This window comes from Perissodus microlepis, chromosome 15 (assembly GCF_051167445.1).
Source record: "Perissodus microlepis isolate ML-2025 ecotype Zambia chromosome 15, ASM5116744v1, whole genome shotgun sequence".
Taxonomy (NCBI): Eukaryota; Metazoa; Chordata; class Actinopteri; order Cichliformes; family Cichlidae; genus Perissodus; species Perissodus microlepis.
In genome coordinates, this window is record NC_140475.1 from 28,957,611 (window position 1) to 28,978,132 (window position 20,522).

General features: G+C 38.0%; 1 protein-coding gene across 1 annotated transcript; it reads right to left on the minus strand.

Moving 5' to 3' along the window:
• Positions 1-7,676: 7,676 nt before the first annotated feature.
• On the minus strand, positions 7,677-19,674 carry frk (fyn-related Src family tyrosine kinase). Its single transcript, XM_084953743.1, has 8 exons — positions 19,063-19,674; positions 15,413-15,534; positions 13,473-13,636; positions 13,206-13,374; positions 11,397-11,555; positions 10,095-10,276; positions 9,714-9,879; positions 7,677-9,625 (listed from the first exon to the last, which is right to left on the minus strand). Exons 1-8 carry the CDS (start codon positions 19,452-19,454, stop codon positions 9,417-9,419), a joined length of 1,563 nt encoding a protein of 520 aa, XP_084809869.1. The 5' UTR covers positions 19,455-19,674; the 3' UTR covers positions 7,677-9,416.
• Positions 19,675-20,522: the final 848 nt, after the last annotated feature.

Genomic DNA, 20,522 nt, shown 5'->3' on the forward strand with positions numbered 1-20,522 from the left:
GACCAAAAAATTCATGATTAGGGGAGAAATTATCACAGACTTACAGTACAAACCAACGTAGCTCAGAATGGTAGATAAAGAAGATACTCAGTTAAACAGAAGAAAAGAAAAAAGGGAAAAGTGTAATGAATCAGAAATTTGCCTAATCATATATGGCTGATGGGGGGACAGCAAGAGATTGGGCTAACTTTATTGGATTCCTTAGGGGACTAAGACATAGAGAAACCCTCATATAGCTAAAGGTAAGAAAATGTAAGCCAAAGCTTAACTGACCCTTACATTTCTATACCCACAATCAGCCTAACTAAGATCTGCAAATGGTACAGAAATATTGAAGTTATTGGTTTTTTTCATAACTCTTTGAACATATCAGTCGTATATCAATGTAATTTCTGGGGAAGAGCTGCTGTTGTGTGAACAATATTAGGCATGTGTAACAGGGCTAAATGGGGTATAGGTTACTGGGAGTTCAAACTCAGATGGCTGTGCATTTAAACCACCAAACAGAAAAGCAACCCATCATGTTTATGACCCCAAAACCCAGTGAAAGAGAATCTTGACTTCATACAATTTCATTCTCTCTCAGCTTTTATGATATACTGATTTCATAATGCCTCAACATGTAAATCATGCGGTTTGAATCAAACTGAGCACACTCTTTATTCTCCGTCTGCCTGCAGACATAAGGGAGAGAATTCAGAGCATAACCAAAGTCTTGACATGTCTCTGTGAATAAGGGAATTCACTTATAAACTCATAAATATGTTGGTTGCAAAAGGAATTACCCATCCTATTCAAGGCTGTTCGTCTTTTCAAAATCCCCCTTTTCTCTATGCAAACACGATCTATTCATTTGAATAATTCTCACTAAACCTGTCTTATCCACTTGTTTTCCCTTTGAGAGGCAATCACCCGTTGTCAGCTTGTAATTTATGACCACATGCAAATCTGCTGCAGTTTTACAGGATTGCATTAGAATACATTCTTGTTATTGTGAAGCATTATGGTAAATGGGGAAATATATGCTTTTTAATGGAAAAAGACAAGGTGGATCTTGAGTTTTATGTGTTTCTGAGACACTGAAAGCAAGACGGATTATATTTGCATTGCTACTTTTTTATTATCCTAATTATGCAAAGAGTTTACTGCTGTGAAATGCTTTTAAAAGGCTTGTGAACAACCAGCTTCTCTGTTAAATTAAGATACATCCAGATTCTTGTTTTTTGTATTCATGCTTCCCAAACAAGTTGATTATTACCCTAGCTGTAACTGTTGGTTACCAGGTAACCATGGTTAACAGCTAAGACATCCAATGAATTCATTGGAGTATTAATAGCTAGGCAGCACTAAAAGCTTGGCCAAATGTGGCATGTTTTATACAGCACTTTGAGTAATGCCGGAGAATTGAAAAGTGCTATATAAGTATCAGACCATTTGAATTCAATTTTATACAGCACCAAATCTGTCACGGCCTGGAGGTTCAGCTGGTCGCTGATCAGCTGTCTCTCTCTCTCTCTCGCCAGGGCGGAACTCATTGTGGGTTCACACCCTTGGCCCACGCCCTCGGAGGAGGAAACACCTGTGCCTCATCAGTGTGGATGGCATTTAAGCCAGGAAGCAACGGCTGTTCTTCGCTGGATCGTTGTGAGAATCACGTCAGTGAAAGTCAAGCGTCTAGCAAGTGTTTTTCCATGTAGTTGTGTTTTTGGAATCTAACGAGCGTTTCTTTGTGTGCAGACCCTCTGAACTGTTTTCCCTGAGTGACGAGTGTTCGAGTGGATTCGTGTTTGGATTGTTTGGAGAGAGACGAGAGTGTTCACCTGGATTTCCCCCGGAGCCCTGCCCCTCTCACAAGCCTGCCACAAGGCAACTCTTACATTGTAAGGTAGACCTTACAATAATACATACAGAGAAAAACCCAATAATCATATGACCCGCAAGCACTTTGGCGACAGTGGGAAGGAAAAACTCCCTTTTAACAGGCAGAAACCTCCGGCAGAACCAGGCTCAGGGAGGGGTCGGCAGGGATGGCCTACAGTCTTTACTTAAGTACATCCAGATGTAGTAAATTTGTTTAGTCAGCTCTTTTATCCATAATTTTTCTTTAATATTTGTAATCCCACTGTAGATATTGACATTTAATGGCAAATCAACATGTCACATACTGTTCGAAGCCTTTTAATTAATTTTTAAGTCTTTATCATTTGGTTCAAAATTGACATTAACACACTTTCATTTGAAAAAGAAACTGCACTAATGAAACCAACAAAAGGAATTAAAAACCAGTCTATAGCAGGGGTATAGACAGACTGTGTGTTTACTTTTATCTTATTATTATTACTTGGAACCTCCCCACCTTCCCACATACGAAAGTGAAGAGCAGAAGCAGGACCCCAAGCACAGATTTGGCACGATATGACACTGACTAATGCGGCTACAGCATGAAAGGAGGATGTGTGGTTTGATTTGTGTTGTTAAATTGTAGAGGTGCAGAAACTGTATTGAGGCTAAAACAGCTCAAACAACGTCCCCTCTATAGTATTTACCAGGAGGATTCGTAGGAGGGTATCAGCTGAGCCACTAGCTGATGTGACAAGCACTGTGATCAGCTGATTTACTAGGATTGAGCTGAGCTTCAGCCCTGTCTGAAATAATGCCTATTATTTTTAAATTTTTGTTTGCTTGTTTTGGGTTTAGTCTTTATACTCTCCTTATTACTTTAACCACTGAGATATTGACATGGTGTGTCTCAATCCAGATACTTCTTTCTGTACACTTCATGTAGTACATTATATATACAGTTTAATGTTTATTTATATAATGCAGTGTTTTTTTTTTGCACTACTTTGTCAAATGTAGAAAGGGAAAAAAATATTTCAAACATATTTATGTGATTATTGTAGCAACTAGGCTTCTACTTTTAAATTAATAAAGATTCAAATTAAACGGTCCACAAAGTCTGTGCTTTATTTACATTGAGTAAATAAATGAATTATTGCAAAGGTCATTTTAGTCATTTTGAAAGGTAAACTCTAAGGGGTCCTGACTGCACCCACAGTAAAAACCAATGATTTTAGAAAACACTCATCTTTAACGCTATCATTGGTACAAACAGATCTTTTAGCTCCCCCTTTTGGTAGATTTGTGTAAGATCAACCAAGACAAATGCCCACATAAAACTGTTTCTCCTGTATAAACAAGCAGCTATCAGATGGAGCTGACCCTATAAAAACACCAGATTACAGTCTGAGAATAGCGTTGACCAAACAAAACCCTAGCCACGTCAGCATAAAGCAACCCGGTGACCATCTGAGAATTGTTAAAACAGCAGCTAAGACTTCCACGTAACCCATTTGCTGAGTCTGACCATCTACAAAAGCAACAAGTGAATAAAACAAATATAAAAGAAACAAAAAAAGGCCATACAATATTCACATCTGTGATTCTGTGCTTAACATATGTCCCTGTTGTTTTCTTACCTAACCTAACGTTATGGTCTAAGCCACTAATGACATTTTAGAAATTTCAATAATCAAAACCTGAAGGGTTTGATTATTGAGGGAAGTTGCGATTTATCCCAGTGTCATTGTCCTTACACAGTCACGTTTCATCAGTATTTGTGTGTATATGTGATGTGTTGGTTGTCTGTTTGTTTGTTTGTATGGACATACTGCAAATCAATTTCCCGTTAGGGACAATAAAGTTACCACCACCACCATAAAGTATTTTTAAGCTGATCACTTATTTAGCATTGAAATTTCAGTCCCAACTACAATGATGATTCAGATGAACATTTTTTCAATGTAGTCTTGCTTTAAATACATAAACCCATAAACAGTACAAACACTACACTAGGTCCACATAAACACAAATGCCAAAACAACACCAATCCAAAACACGCATCTGACCTTTTCCTTCAATACCTTAGTAACACGTTATGCTATTAAGCATAGTTATTATAGTCTGCACCGACGCGGGCGCTTCATGTGGTATAACTTGTACTACTTGATTCTACTATGTGTAATATGCCTAGAATTATGCAGTCTGCCACATTTCAACTAAACTTTCCTCTGCGATTTTGTGTTGCGTACTAGTACTTCCATCACAGTTGATTCCTTTTTTTTAATAAGTGCTATAAGTGACATTTGCCCCAGGCCCATCAGTCCTATATTTGCTCTTAATACACCTGTAACAGACAGCTTTGAACCTTTTTAGCTGTACAACATAAAACCAGTGATTTGAAGCCACAACCAAAAACACCACCATGATCCTGTCACATTGGTCATCTGTCATCTGTGGAAGCCCAGAATGGTACAGTGTGTACCTGGGTTTAGGAACACAGTTTAAAACCATGGATATGTTGTGGCCTCAGTGAACGATAGAGCTGAAAATTATCAACCAACCCTGATGTTCAACATAAACTTTGACTTAAGTATGCACAAACTTCTCTCTGTTAGATTAAAAAAAAAAAAAAAAAAAAAATTTCCAATGATGAAGATGAGTCAGACTTTAGATAACTGCATTTAAAAACTGCTGGAAGATATCAGCAGGCTATGAGGCAGGGGTGCAAACGGACCGGCAGCACCGCCATGTGGTCACATTGGGAAGTTACATCAAACAATTTAGTCATAGTTGGTGCAAGTTGCCAAAAAACCCATGAACCCATATAGTCTTTCTCTCTCACACAGTCATGTTTGTATCAATTAACAGGACTTTGAATTCACCTTTTTTATTTGCTGGAGGCTTGCTCAAACCTTAATCATAATGTTTTCTTTGCCTTTCCCCTAATTTTATAGCAGAAATCAGTACATTTAGGCACGTAGACTAAATGAAGATGACGTGCTGAAGCTCAAACTAATCAACAGAATGGCAAAGAACAGTGATTTAACAGACACTGAATGTGACATCCTTGTTGGTGCCAGAATTCAGAGGAGAATGATGAGATTGCTTCTACCTGATAGGATGGCAGCAGTAACTAAAAAAAACATCAATTAAAAAAAACAGAGTAAACAGAAGAGCTCATTGTACTGCAACATGGATGCAATCAACTTATCGCACTACTGAGGTGTTTCTGAAGCTTAGGTGGCTTAAATAGTAGCGTTCTGCTCATCTGTGTTTTTGGCTCAGGTGCTTCTCATCTTCCCCTTGACAATACTTCACATGTTTTTTGCAGGATTCAGGTCAGGGGAGTCAGTTGGCCAATCAAGAACAGTAATATGATGATTTGGTAGTAGCCCTGGTAGGTGCTGAGTCCTACTAAAAAAGGAAACCTGGATGTTTATAAAGTTGATCACCAAATGGAAACATGAAGTGTCTACTTGAAAATCTCCAAGTAGACAGTTGCATTGACTTTGGACCAACCAACTTCAGAATACAACATGGCACCCAAATCATCAGAGACTGCAGGAACTAGACACTGCACTTCAAACACCTTGGTTTCTGTCCTTCTCAACTCTTCCTCCAGATTCTAGGACTTTGATTCCAAGCCAAGTCATCAGTCTTTCCCATGACAGCATTTATGTGTACTGAATTAGACTAAGATACATGGTATTTATACAGTTTGTACTTGCATACATAATGAAAACAGAATATTAGTTTACATTTTTTAATTAAATCATTTAAAATATGAACTTTTTGACAGTATTCAGATTTGTTCATATACACTAGTTTATTTACTGAAATTGAACTATAGCCGGTGTGCAATACCATTTTGTACCATGAGATGGTGTAGAGAGTCCATCCATCTCCTTCCACGTAGCCAATTCAGGGTTGTTGAGGGGGTGCTGGAGCCCCATGGATGTCTTGGACACAGGTAGAACACAACAACTTGTCACAGAAAGACCCCAACTCTGGATTTGAGCCCAGGACCTTCTTGCTGTGGGGTAACAGTGCTAATCACTGCATCACCATACCACAGGGTTTACAGAGTTAATGTCCTAAATGTCATAGGGTGAGAGGCACCCTGAACAGAGACCTGTTTAACAACTCTATTCTATAATAGTTTTTACAAATTGATCTATGGGACAAGGAATTCCAGGTAAGTTGAAACTTTTTTCGAAAGGTAAAAAAATTGGTAGGCAGTATGGATATGAATAAAATACCAGAGGTGGGACCAAGTCATTGTTTTGCAAGTCTCAAGTAAGTCTCAAGTCTTTATCCTCAAGTCACAAGTCAAGTCTCAAGTAATGTCAGGCAAGTCAGAGTCAAGTCTCAAGTCACTGGTTTAAAAGTCCGAGTAAAGTCACAAGTCTGAAACTTTGAATTTCAAGTCCTTTCGAGTCTTTAAAAAAAAAAAAAAAAGAAAAAAGAATGTTGCAGTTATATGCTAAATGTAAATATTAGACCATGTGATTTTTAAATCTCTGTTTTTCTCAACACATGACAAAATAGTGAACTCAGAAAATATACACAAATTGTGAAATTGCACCTCTATAAAATGCAGCTCAATTAAACTTAGCTCCAAGAATAATTTTCACCGACAGTTCTGAGATAAGCTGCATGTTATTCTTGGATGCGCTTGTAGGACCGGCTTTAAAATAGCATGACAAAAATATCATACACATTAAAGTTAGTTGACATCACAAAGTTAGATGAAGTCAGCTATCTCATCGTAGCAAAAGAGAAGCACCACCTACCGTTCTTTATGCAACTTCAACTGTCGGACAAAGTTGGAAGTTGTTCCATCTCTGTCTGTGATTCTCTTCTTGCATGTTTTGCATATTGCATTTCGTTTTTTTTTTGTTGACTACTTCATAGTTTATGTACCTGAAAAAAAAAACTCCTTGCAGCATTTTTGAGCGTTTTTTTTTTTTTTTTCTTCTTAAAAAATCTGGTTAATTTGATTGGCTGTGCTACAGCTCATGCACACATATGTACGGAGTGTGGTTGGAATAAATGAATGAATGAATTGAATTAATGGTGCACACTTTCTATATAATATGTGTGTTAAATTTTAGATTTGGGGTGAAATATCAAGTCTTTTCAAGTAAACCGGTTCAAGTCCAATTCAAGTCCCAGGTCACTGGTGTAAAAGTCCAAGTCAAGTCACAAGTCTTAGAACATTTTTTCAAGTCAAGTCTAAAGTCATAAAATTAATGACTCGAGTCTGACTCTAGTCCAAGTCATGTGACTCGAGTCCACACCTCTGTAAAATACAATATATACTGACAACAGACAGCGTGAACAATGGCGCTTCCTGTTATATAAAATGTCCACACAATGAGAACCTGCAATGTGTTGACCCATTCTGTCCTGTTATTAAGAGCAGCCTGAGACTAACCTTACAGCAGAGCTCTGTACCACAAAGTTTCACATACAAAAGATATCTTATTATCATTCACCCTAATGTCAGAAGGGCTGATCAAGTTAATCCACAGTTTAATACTCTAGCAACCAGCCTTTTCACATAAAAGAGGTGGTGTTGGTAGAATGTCACCAATCTCAAAACTCCAGGCAACAAAGTGATTTATTTTAAACAAATCTTCCTATCTAGAACAGCAGCGTGAACGTAACAGAAAAGGCACTGTGTGGTTATGCAAGTTATTTAAGTAATGTTAAAATCACTGTATTGGTGTTTGTGCATTTGAAGTTCCATCACCTAGTTCATCCTATTGGAATGCAGGAAGTAGAACTAACAAAAAGCTGCATAAGTTAACAGGCTTTTCAACATAACCCTTACATTAGGGCATAGGAGTTCCTGCTGGTTTATAATCCACTGTTTCATTAAATTACACCTGAAGTAAAGGACCTTTATAGTACAGAAAACTAGGGTTGAATGTCATATGGCAATGGATCCTGCTGAGAGGCAAACCACCTTTCTAATGCTGAAAACCGAGGGTTAACCCTTACATTACCTGGTTTAGCCCAAACTCCTTTTCATAGTATAGGCATCAAGCCTCCGTTCTACAGTAGTTATTATAGGTTATGGAAACTTATACCTCTTTGAAGAGGTATAAGTTAAGCTAATCCCAACCAATAAAAGTACACAGCACACAATGACACAGAAGACAAAGGACTACACATTCAGACTCCAAAGACCATCACTGCCATGCATCGAAAGCACGGGAAAAAAGGTTTAATGTGTCAGATGAGTTACTCTGATGTCAGACTTTCGTTTTCCTATCAGTGTAAAATTCAAAAATCCAGGCAAATCATACTAAATACAGTTCTTTTAATTATATTAGGCTTAAGGATAATTAAGTTAAAATACAATATGATTATATATAAACACTGTCAAGATTACAATGTACAATTAACAAGAATTTGTGCATGACACTGAAAAAGAAAAAAAAAAATCAACATTAGCTAAAACACCAGTTTAACTGGTTTAGTAAATGCATCAAGAATTTGAATGTTTGTGCCGTCACTTTGTTGTCGCAGCTTCCATTAATAAGAAAGACCCCACAGATCTGAGAGCAGTGTGAACAGAATCAAAAATCACATTTTTCAGTCACAGGGCATCAAACCGTCGTACAATGAATGAGCAGAAGTGTGAAGCAGACAGGTGAGGTGATACTGTGATGACACTGTAGGTGCTTAAAGGAGAAAAAAGTGCATGCAAATAACTGATTGTTCACAAATGTAGCTTTAACAACTACAACAACTAGCTGCTGATCAAAATTCACAGTATATTATGGGGGGAGAAAAAAAAAAAAAACTAGACTAAAGTAGCTAATGTTATGCTTCCATTTACATTATTTGCTTTTAGTGTGAACAGAATAACAGCCATCATGACTATGTGTGACTATGCAAATGGTTAAATGCAGCACAATAGTTGCATTTAGAACTTTTAGTAGTGGTTATTTTGGAAACATGACTTAACAGAGTATGCAGCAGGTTTCTCTCATGACATCTGCAGGACCCCCACGCCCATCTTCCTTTTATTTGTCACCATTTTGTAGCAGCTGTTAGAATTTCTAAAGAGAAAAGCTTGTAGTTAAATAGCTTGGTTAATTTGTCTTATTAGTGACCGCAACTTTGGTTGTCGTCCTAGAACCCCAAAATAACAATAAATGTGATAAAACGGCAGTGCCTGCTATTCTCTCCAAGACAGCAGATTGAGCTTCTAGGTGAACGTGACGCATTACTCCTGTCATGCAATGGCTCAACAAGTCGTTAGTGGAAAGAATGTTTGCTGTGCTTCGAGCAAGCCGAACCAGTTAGTCGAGAGCAACGTAATGCTGTGCTGAAAAAGGCGTCTTCCAGTTAAGCGCTGTGTAGGAATTAGGTTAGACACGCATGTTATGCAATTGAGTGCGTTCATTTCAAACAAAACAAGACTATGAGTGCTGTCACCAACTCCATTCTGCTTTCCTATTTAGGCCTTTTAAATTACATTAGCCAGTCAGTATATTCATGATTTTGTAAGAGTTTTTTTTGTTTGTTTGTTTTACTAATATCACAGCTTGGCAGTTGTGCTAATAACGAGTGGCATCGTCATAGGACGTCACATCCTGTTCAAAGTATTCCTCCAGCTTCCACTGCAGGGTCTCAAATGTAGGCCGGTCCTGTTCGTTTTCCTTCCAGCAGTCCTTCATAATGTCATACAAGACTTTGGGGCAGTTTGCAGGGCATTGCATCCTGAAGCCCTCAGCCAGTTTCTGGACCACCTGAAAGTTTGTCATTGCTGAAAGAATCACAGACTCACATCAGTACTAATCTTACAAGCTGGAATTCTTGCTAGATCGTTGTATTTGATAGAAATCAAATCTCACCTGGGTAAGGCATCTGGCCAAATGTCACAATCTCATACAGCAAAATTCCAAAGGACCAAACATCAGATTTGATAGTGAACCTGTTGTCATGAATGGCCTCTGGAGCAGTCCATTTCACAGGGAATTTAGTTCCTTCTTTGGCTTCGTACACATTTTCGCTTTCTTTCTGCAAGAAAAAAAAGGCACAAAGATCCAGCCAAAAGTGATCATCAAAGCACATCAGCTTATTCCTGCAGTACAAACATGTGATGTGATCCTGACAGTAGTATAATAGATTCTGTGGATTAGTTTGAGTAAAGAATGCAGGTTTTCTGAAGGACGTATGACTGGAATGAACAGCATCATGAAAGCGCAGAATACCAATTTCAGTTTTACACTCACCATGAAAACCCTGGCCAGGCCAAAGTCAGCCACCTTGCAGATGTTGTTTTCGCCCACTAGGACATTTCTGGCTGCCAGGTCTCTGTGGATGTAGTTCTGTAACTCCAGAAAAGCCATGCCTGATGCCACCTGTGCAGCCATCTCAATTTGATCTGAGATACGCAGTGTTCTACCTTTATCCTCTGTAATCCAAAGAGAAAGCCAAGTTACTGGTCACAATCTTACACACACACTTTTTTTTTTTTTTTTAAATGAAGCATGCCGGTAAGGAAGCAAGTATAGTTAGTAGAGAATGCATCTATTTAAGTCTGTCACTTTGACAGTAACAAATTCTTCGTTCCGACTACTGTGTCTCTGTGGTAATTTCTATGATTTCATTTCTCTGCCTCCTCACATGTGGCCCCAACTCTGCCAACAGGAGCTCAAACTGCCCTGCATAGATGCATACAAAAGCGTTTTGGATAAAGCTTTAACTTCTGGATATAACCATGAAATTTTCCCTGCTGCTGGGGAACTGGATGAACCCAGAATATCAGTTTCTTTCTTTACTTGTTTAGAAACATCAGGACTAGCTCATCTTGGCTTGATGTCTTCTTAATTTTTTCCCCACACAATAATTTTTTTGGATGAATTAACCACAAAAAATGTATTCTGTAATGGCCTTAAGGACTGTGCTTTTTGACACAGATTACTCTCACGTGTCCAGCAGCTCAAATAGACCAAATCAGTAAATCAGGATATATTAACCAACATGACAACAACTATTTCACCGCTCACTCAGTTATCTTTACCTCATGGGAGATATGCTTTACAGTTAACATCTGATCTCTTCAGTCAAAACTATCAAATACAAATACATAAAATTTCTAATAATTACAAACATCTAACTACCCTAGAACCTTAGATGACTCCTGCTAATCTGCTTTAAATCAATGAAAACAAAAGAACACAGAGTCAATCTGTCATATATTACAGGCCAGTAGATAACTTGTAATTGTCTATTTACAGCAGAGCAGAATGAGTCACTCCTCAGTAAGATTGCTATCATCACCTACTTCCTTTAACCAGATTTTTTAAAACTTGAAGTCTAACAATCCAAGACAACGATATATTTCTTTTGTATGTTCTAAATTCTTTACACAATGCATCTGATCTGTTACTAAAAGATTAAAATCTCGGCACCGTGGCCTCTCACTGGCGATAACTTTTTAAAGAACAACAGCAGCGGCGGACTCTCGCCATGTCATAAAGCAGAAGCTGTTCAGAATCACAGGTGCAAAATAAAGAGTGTGGCTGTCTTACTTTGAAGGTACTCCAACAGGCTGCCATTTGTCATCAGCTCTGTGATTATGTAGATGGGCTCCTCCAAGGTGCAAACGGCATACAGCTGAATCAGCTTGGGGTGCCGCAGCCTCTTCATGATCTGAGCCTCTCTCAAGAAGTCCTCGGCGTCCATGGTGCCTGTCAGGGGTGTGTAGTGTTTTTTTGCTGATATACAGAATGTATGGTTGTATACTGGCACTCAAAGCAGCTTAGAAACATGGTCATTTTTGTTGAACCCAGCAATGCTAACTGCTCTGCCAACAAATACAACTTGTTTGTGAGATACATTTAACTTTTAGATATATTATCTTTATTTATTATAGGCAATTTTCAGATGGGTGCAAGTGGGCATCTTTCCAGCAAAACCTACTGCTAATTGGAATGCCAAGGGAATCTTCTAAGAAGCTTTCATGCATAGGAACTTGAGTCATATCCCATTTTCAGTTCATACGGTTGAAGATCATATCGGCCCACCCAACTTGTAGAAGCAGTACTTATACGCAGGTGTTTTATTTTATATAGCTGTGGCCATGGAAGTCACTGTAAAACTTGAATTTAATCATTTGGATGGATGAGTGAATACTTTGGTAACATAATCCATCAGTAAGGACAGATAGATGGAAATATACCAGTTAGCAGTCACATAAAAACACAAAAGGCATATCTTTATGAGCACTGGCAAGTGAAGTGAATAACACCAATTATCTCTTCACCATGGCACCTTTTAGTGGGTGCAAAGGAAATTTCTTTCCTTAAATTTGATATGTTCGAAGCAGAAAAAATGGCCAAGCATAAGGATTTGAGCAAGTTGGACAAGAGCCAAATTATGATTTCTATATGGCTTGGTCGGAGCAATGATAATTTGGAGCTCTTTTGGAGTGTTCATAGTCAACAGTGGTCCAAAGAAAGACGAGTGGTGAACCAGTGACCAGGGTCATGGGCCGGAAAAGTTTACTGATGCACGGTGGGACCGAAGGTTGGCTCGTGTGATCATGAGCTACTGTAGCTCACATTGCTGAAAAAAAATAAAAATATGCTGGTTCAAGATGTCCGAATGCACAGTGTATCACAGTTTACTGTGTACAGCGCTGCATTGCTGCAGAACAATGAGAGTTTCCATGCTGACTCCTGTACACTCCTGAAAGCACCAACAATGGGCGCATGAACATCAGGACTTGACCATGGAGGAATGGAAGAAGGCAGCCTTATCTAATAAATCCCATTTTGCTTTACATCATGTGGATAGCCAGGTGTGTGTGGGTCATTTACCAGGATGCTCTGTGGGAAGATGGCAATCCAGCAAAGAGAGTTTGATGCTTTGGGCAATGTTCTCCTGGAGAACCTTGGGTCCTGCTGTGCATGTGGGTGCTACTAACATGTACCAACTACCTAAGCATTGTTTGAGAGCATGTCCACCCTTTAATTGAAATGGTAATCCCTGATGGCTGTGGCCTCTTTTAGGTTAATATGCCATAAAACAAAAGTTGGTTAAGGAATGAACACTCAGGGCTGTTTTGACAGCAAAAGGGTCCCAACACAGTTTTAGGAAGGAGGTCATAATAATATGTCCCATCAATGTAAACACCATTTTCATTATTAGCTCTAGTATCTAGAAGCATGCAGTAGTCAGGTGCTAATGATAAATAGCTTATTATTGGTTTAATAATTTGATGACAACTTCATCAGCTGATTAACAGTTTCTTTAAGTGAATCACTCTTTTTGTAGTTTTTAAGAGCAGCCCTATTCTGACGAGGTCAGAATGTCTGAGTGTTTGTCGTTTTGTGTACCTGGTTTGAGAGTCTTCACGGCAACCGATGTAGTTTCATTCCATTTGCCTTCAAAGACCTCACCAAACTGTCCCGCTCCAAGCTTTTTCAGTAGCTTGATGGAGCTACGATTGATTTCCCATTGGTCCACTGTGTTATAGGACAGACCATAAGTCTGTGGAACTTCTATCTGCAGACAGAAAGAGTCACAGATTTAAAATTAGTTAATTAATTAGATAAATAAATACAAATTATGCATCGTGCATGGCAGCATAGTTTGTTTTTTACCTTTTTGCATGGCTCACTCAGACGTGCACAGAGGCCATCAGACTGTCGGGAGTAATGTTCCACTAACTCCTTCAGTGTTTGAAACGATTTGGTCCTTGACACATAGTACTGACCATTGTCCAGTTTTCTCAGCTTGTAATGCTTCACCCTTCCATTGTCAAGCACTGTAAAATAAGTTAATAAGGCAACATTTGAACATCTCAAACACTATCAAAGATAAAAGTCTGAAACTTTTATTAGTCTTTCTTACTCTCAAAACGAATCATAGTCTGTAATATGGGACAGATAAATTGGCGCACTGGCGATGTAATGACCCTTACAGGAAATGCATGAGACTTTCTATACTAACTAGTTTATATTTCTTTACTTAAAATTATTATTTTTTATTATTATTATTGTTATAGGACTTTTATCAGAAGAATGATAATTATGTTTGTAGCAGCAATACATTTTTTAAAAAGTGGTAAGCAAAAGATTTCTGTTATAAAGCAGCATCAATATTTGGATTGCAAATACTCCATAAGGTTATCAGCTGGCTTTAATAAATAAATATAGCAAAAAATCAACCATGGTGGAAAGAGCAAGGACAGAGTGGAAAACAATACAGATAAGAGCTCAAAGAGATAAAGTGATCCTACTATTTTTTATGGCAGTGGAGACCTCGATTAAACTTTCTGACCTTTAAACCATTAGTCACTAAACAATGCTGCAGTGTTAGGGAAAATGTGCATCCAATAGTATGGGAACAACAGAATGTTAGCTATGTGAGAGCTGAGCAACCTTTAGTAACAGTGTCAACGTCTTTTTGAAATATTCTCTCGCATAAGGTCTCTGGTTTTATTTTGTCTTGTTTTAATATTTTACGGTCTACATTTAAAATAAAACACTGTGGCATCCCATAAACGTTTAAACAGGTTCACAAGACTTTTACAAGTCAAAAAGCCACAGTAAAAGCAAACACAAGTGAACTTCCTAAAATGCATGTGACAGCATTATGGTTAAAGAAGTAATAAAGTCAAACAGCTGATTGCTGTCACTAGTCACAGTTCCTACCAGACCAAGTAAGACTGTAGCAAGAAAACCCCTGAGTGGACTAAAGTGAGCAGCTAGTAAGTGTGTTTTATTGGTTAGTAATTCAAATTTTATCGCTAAGAAAGAATATCTTTTTACAATATCACATTACTTTAGCTGATTTCATTCTGAAGCATTTTCATTTATAGGACCTGCCGGGTCCCATATTCACAAACACTCTAAAAATCAGTTACGACAGTTCCAAACTCTAAGAATTTCTAGCAAGAACTTAGAAGTGATTTAGAACAGTCTCAAAGTCTCTCAAACTCTGGCCAAAAAGAGACTTAAACCAAGGCATGACTGAATATGCAGGGCTGTTTAGGATGTAACCCATTTAATTTTATTAGCCAACTTTCAGAGGAAACAACTTTACACTTCTGGTCATTTATCCAGTTAGAGGAGCAGGGAATGGAAGAATAGGCAGATATTTCACAAGGTTTGGTTTTGGAGTCACATACCACAGAATGGACTAAAACAGTTTAAAAGCCCATTTTTCAAGTGAGTTTGTGTAGGACATTACACAAGTGCTACTAAAACATCCCCCCCCCCTTCTTGATGTCTTATTTTTGCATATTTGTCACATTCATCATCAAACTAATATTAGACAAAGGTATCCCGAGTAAACACAAATGATGATGTTATTTATTGAGACGAGAAAAGCTATTTAAACCTGCCTGGCCATGTGTGAAAAAATAACTGAACAGAATTTATGGAGTCACAGAACTATTAGTATGGGTGCATTGTGTTGCTCACTCATTTTGAAAGAAGGAAAAATCATGGCTATACTACTTTAATTTTCACAAGCAAAAAAGCTATAAAATTTATTTGATGACATTGACTTCAAAAGATATGTTAACTTTGATGCTTACCTGACAGTGAGAGGTCTCCTTTCTGACTTTCACAGTTTCTGACGAGAAAGGCTCCATGCTCGTTCCCTCCAGCCATCAGCATCTTCTCAGCATCCAGCCTCTTGGTGTCAGGGAAATACCATCTGGACATCAGAATGGAAGCAGCAGCATATTAGCAATGTTGCAGGGAAGACATGTTTCTGGACTGTCAATGCTTAAAATAAAAACTGCTGACACAGATATATCTTCTGTCATTTTATTTGGGTTTTAATGTTATTTATTTCCCAAGGAAACCAAGAAATCATCACAAGACAAGTTTTAGAGTCAACTCTTTGCAAGTTTTCCAACACCGAGCAGATAAATAACGGTCACAGACAGAAGTCAATGTTTTACATGTAAATTAAGTAAAATCTTATGGGCAATCTACCAGTATCAGGAATCATGTTAACCACTACACCATGGGCTCACCTTGTGTCTGCGTGTGTGTCCTTCAATGACCGTAGCCCTTCTATAACCAAGCTATGATATTTATGCTTACTTGGACTTTAAAAATCTAATTGAAAGAGTAAAAAAAGTCAAATCTGTATTTGAATGGTCTGACATTTTGAAAAGTTATTTTGACAAAAAAACTTTTTTCCTTTGGCAAATATACTTCAACTAGATAGTTACACAACATTATGACTTTGTTTAACCTGTCAGAGTACAAAATTAACAACACGGGGATTCCCATTATGGGCAGAGTAAACCAAGAAAAACAATGATGTCACTGCACAGTTGCAGCTTAAATTAACTGCACGTTTGCATCAGTGCAAAAACACAATAAGTTTTCCTCTTTGAGTCTTAACTGGCTCATCTGGGTGCTTTCCCTTTGTAATGCTCAAAATCAAATTAAAACTGAGGGTTATTTTCCAGTATTCGCACACTTCAGACATATACAGTATCTCTGTCGAGAATTAGAGTGAGATTGATCAACAACAAATTCAAAGAGAGCCACATAGTGCCAAACAGGCCTGGCAGACGTAGAATTCAAAGGATTTCAAAGAAAATTAATGACAGGTGTGTTAAAAAAAAAAAAAAAAAGAAAAAAAAGAAACAACTGTCAAGACACCTGAGTGATTTAGCCAAGTCAGGAAATGTAGTCTCAGAGAAGACCGTCCCTAGAAGCCTCCATGGGAATAGACTGCGAGGTTGCCGAACAAGAAAAACTATACTTCTGCAGAGGAGACATATTCAGTTCGGACTGAAGTATGCTAAGGAAAGCTGGAGAAAGAATACCCATACTGAAAGTGTTTCCTTTGCTCTCCAGAAGACCAGAGTGAACATTTTGAGTGGCCTGCACAAAGTCCGGCTTTAATCCCAGTGAAAATCTCTAATAATTTTGACCTTGGTAGTTTTTGTGAAATAATTTTGTTCATGAAGTGAAATAATGTAAGTATCCAAAATAAAGTTAGGATATTTGGAAAAGTGGTGTTAAAAATTAAGCGCCTTGAGGCGACTTTTGTTGTGATTTGGCGCTATATAAATAAAATTGAATTGAATTGAATTGAATTGAATTGAATTGAATTGAAAAATTCATTGCTCTGTTTAAAAGCACTTGTGAAAATACCTAAAAGAATTTTTCATAGGAGGGCAATAATTGTGTCCTCATCTACACCTGATAATTATGTTTTAATCATAAACTACACTGTCTATAATGGAACAAATGTACCTGCGGGAATATTGAGTCATAAAACTGACTGATTGAGCTGTGACACCGTTTTCCATGATTAAAACAAAAGAGCTGGTCACTGGAGATCATCTCATCGACAGGATTCTTTCTCTAAAATTGCGGAGTCTTTAGAAAGAACCTTCAGATGACTGATCTAAACTGGCACTATATCCTGAATATAATGTTCAGAGTGCTGTATGTTTCCATTTTTACTAAAGTACTGGTAGTAGATTCTGCTGTGTAAAACTTGGTTTCTACTATTACAACAACCATCTCTTCTTAATCACTGCTTATAGTCGAGGCTCTCTACCAGTCCACATTACATTTGAGCCAGATTATTTTATGTGGTTAATCTAGATTTGATTAAACTGACAATTAAATTACACACTACAAGTTTTGTCGACTTGTTCTGAACTCACAAGGCCTGACCTTTAATTTTCCATTAGTTATTTACAGATAACGGCTTTCCTGCAGGTACACAATGTGGCAGACTGGATAATTCATTGTGTAATTGCATTATGGAACAGGTCTGCCTATCTATTAGGTTTGCAACTGGACAAACTATGACACAAATAATGCCAAGACTGATTACCTCTTGAACTGGGTTTATTCTTGTAAAAAAAACACAAAAAAAACCCTGCCATAGGAATAGGAATTTGTGTGACGTCATCTTTTTTCCAACAACTAAGCTACACATGGCAGCAAAGAAAAAGGTACACATTCCTGGATTGGTTGCTCTATAGTATCGTACCCTACACAGGATACTGATACCTGAAGCTGAATTTATGACAAACCAATTCTGTCTTTATTCTCAACACTAGAGTTAAATGGCATGAAATGCCAGCAATGTGGCTTTAATGTGTGGTTCTGGTTCTTGTTTATGATCTCTACCTTCAACAGGAATCATTAACCTGTAAAGCTTTCCCAGCATTTCCTGGTCTCAAGATGAATGATTAACTAGTTTCGGCAAAGACTTTAGGGATAAGGAAAACACGCTGTTACATTTTACAGCCTTTTACCCGTGGGACATGACTGACTATTCAAATGTTTTAAAAACGTCAATCTCAGGCAGAAATAGAACAGTAAAACACTTAAATCACAGGCTCAAGCACTTCAAAAGAATTTTGAGGTTTTTGAGGTACTTCTGCATCTTCTACATTCTGTCACTTTAGAATTGAGAGTGAACTCTAATGACATCGTCTTTACAACACTGTATTTACCATTCAGCTTCAGGAAGTATGTTCTTTTTAGTTGTTACTACCAGTTAAGTTAATACAGGTTTCATTGGAAGAAATCCCTTCAAGGAAATTTAAATGACAAAGTAAATTAAGATTAGCTTCCTCCTCATACAAACCTATTCCGTTGATGACCGTTGATGACCATTTGTTGCAGTTATTTAGCATTAATAAATACATTTTTAAAAAAGAAATATATATATCTATATATCTATATCCATATCTATATATCGATATCTATATACAAACATTTTAAGTGTTAGATTAAAGAGAAAGTTTCACTTTTTGTTGTCATTTTCGACACAACTGATATGAGAGGATTACTCTATGATGAAAATTCCTGCTGTATGTAACCCTTCTGTAAGTAGAAGAATATGACTGTGCGGATACAATTAGACTTGACTTTCCTTGGAAAGGAAATAAATATCTATTTTGTAGTATTATTGCCTATTCCCCCCCCTAGATTATTTTAAACTCTCAAAAAATATGTGCATTTACTTTGACCTGTAATTGATAACAAAAAAAAATGTTAACTCGTTTTTCAAGTTGTTCTTCCATTCCCAAACAAAACAAAAATGGCTTCCCCCCCCCCTCAAAAAACAAACAAAATAAAATAAAATAAAAACCTTCAGCTTGGGATTCAAATAAAACACATTTTTTAATGGTTAAGTTTGATAAATTATATAAAGAAGACTTCACATGATCCTTCATACAAGAGCTATACTTACGGTTCGGCATTAATGCTCTCCACAGGCGCCACATAGTTAGCAGGGATGTATCCCTTTTTGGAGGCTGACACCCCGGTGAGGGCTTTAGCGAACCACCAATCACCGGCACTTTTGTCCAGGGCCTCTAAAGTATCCCCGGTGTTGAAGCTAAGATCCTCTTCTGTGCGAGCAGAGTAATCATACAGGGCGACATAATACTCCACATCAGCTGGTGGCAGCGGCGGTAAATTTCTTGTTGAATGAAAGCTCGGTTCGTCTTTGTCAGCAGCGCTCAAGTTTTTAATAACCGTCGATTTTTCCCCACGGTCGGTCTCGTCTCCAGAGGGGCCATTTTTTTGAAAACACCCCAAAAAACTGTCCCAACAGGCAGAAAACCTCTTTTGGATCTCCATGGTACTTTCGTCAATCACAGTCGGTCATTGTTTTTGTCAGGAATAAACAAGGAAATAGTTTAGATAATCCGTCCTCCTGTCTTTCTGATCCACATCCCATTAAATACAAGCGCATTTATTTTTCCCAGTTTGGGACGGTGGCGGTCTTTGACCTGAACACACGCCCAGCTATCACAGATCGGTGTGAGGGGAAGGGAGCAGTAGTTTAAGTGTGGATCTTCCTGATGGAGGATCGGTCTCACTGTTCAGGTAGCAATCACCTGCACCTGCTCAGGAATGGGGAGCGGCTCGCGCTCACTCTCCACTGGGGTGACGTCACGCCTGCGCTTATAGTCGGGTTAGTCACACGTTATGAATGTGGGAGATTGCTGATTCATGACACTTTTAGGACTTACAAATATTTTTATACATAATTTTCCATTTTTAGAGGCTCAAATGTAATTGGATAATTGACTGGCAGTTTCATGGCCAGCTGAGGCTTTTTACATTGTTCACTACTTACATTGTATCACTAAGTGAGCAGATAAATGTATTGATTTTACAGTGAATAGAAATAAATATGCTCATTATTTCTCCTTAATGTGACAATTAGCATATAAATGCTTAGAACTGTCATCATGGAAAGGTTTATCTTTATATATGTATAGTTGTGTTCTCCACTTTTCATGCAGTCCTCATACAGTCATCGGGCTTGAAAACCTTATCTTTAAACCATATCTTACTTATCTTTACTCCTCAAAACATACCTGTCATTGTAGCCTGGTAGTGCTACAATGACAGGTGGTTTGTCCCCTCTAACCACATTTTTTTTCCCTCCAGAAGCAGACTTGACTTGTCCATGTGTGCAGCTGCAAATTTCAGTCAAGACTGAAGGTGTTAGTTCTGAATCAGAGGCTTTCTTCTTGGTTGGCACCGTCTCAGTCATGGCAATGTAAAACTCTATTAACATTTTCTAACAGTTCATGGCAAGCTTGAGCCCTGGTGGTTCCTGGATTATTCCTGAACATCCCAATAAGTTTCTTCTCATCGGATGCTGACAGTTTGTGTCTTCTTCCTCTGTCAGTGCGC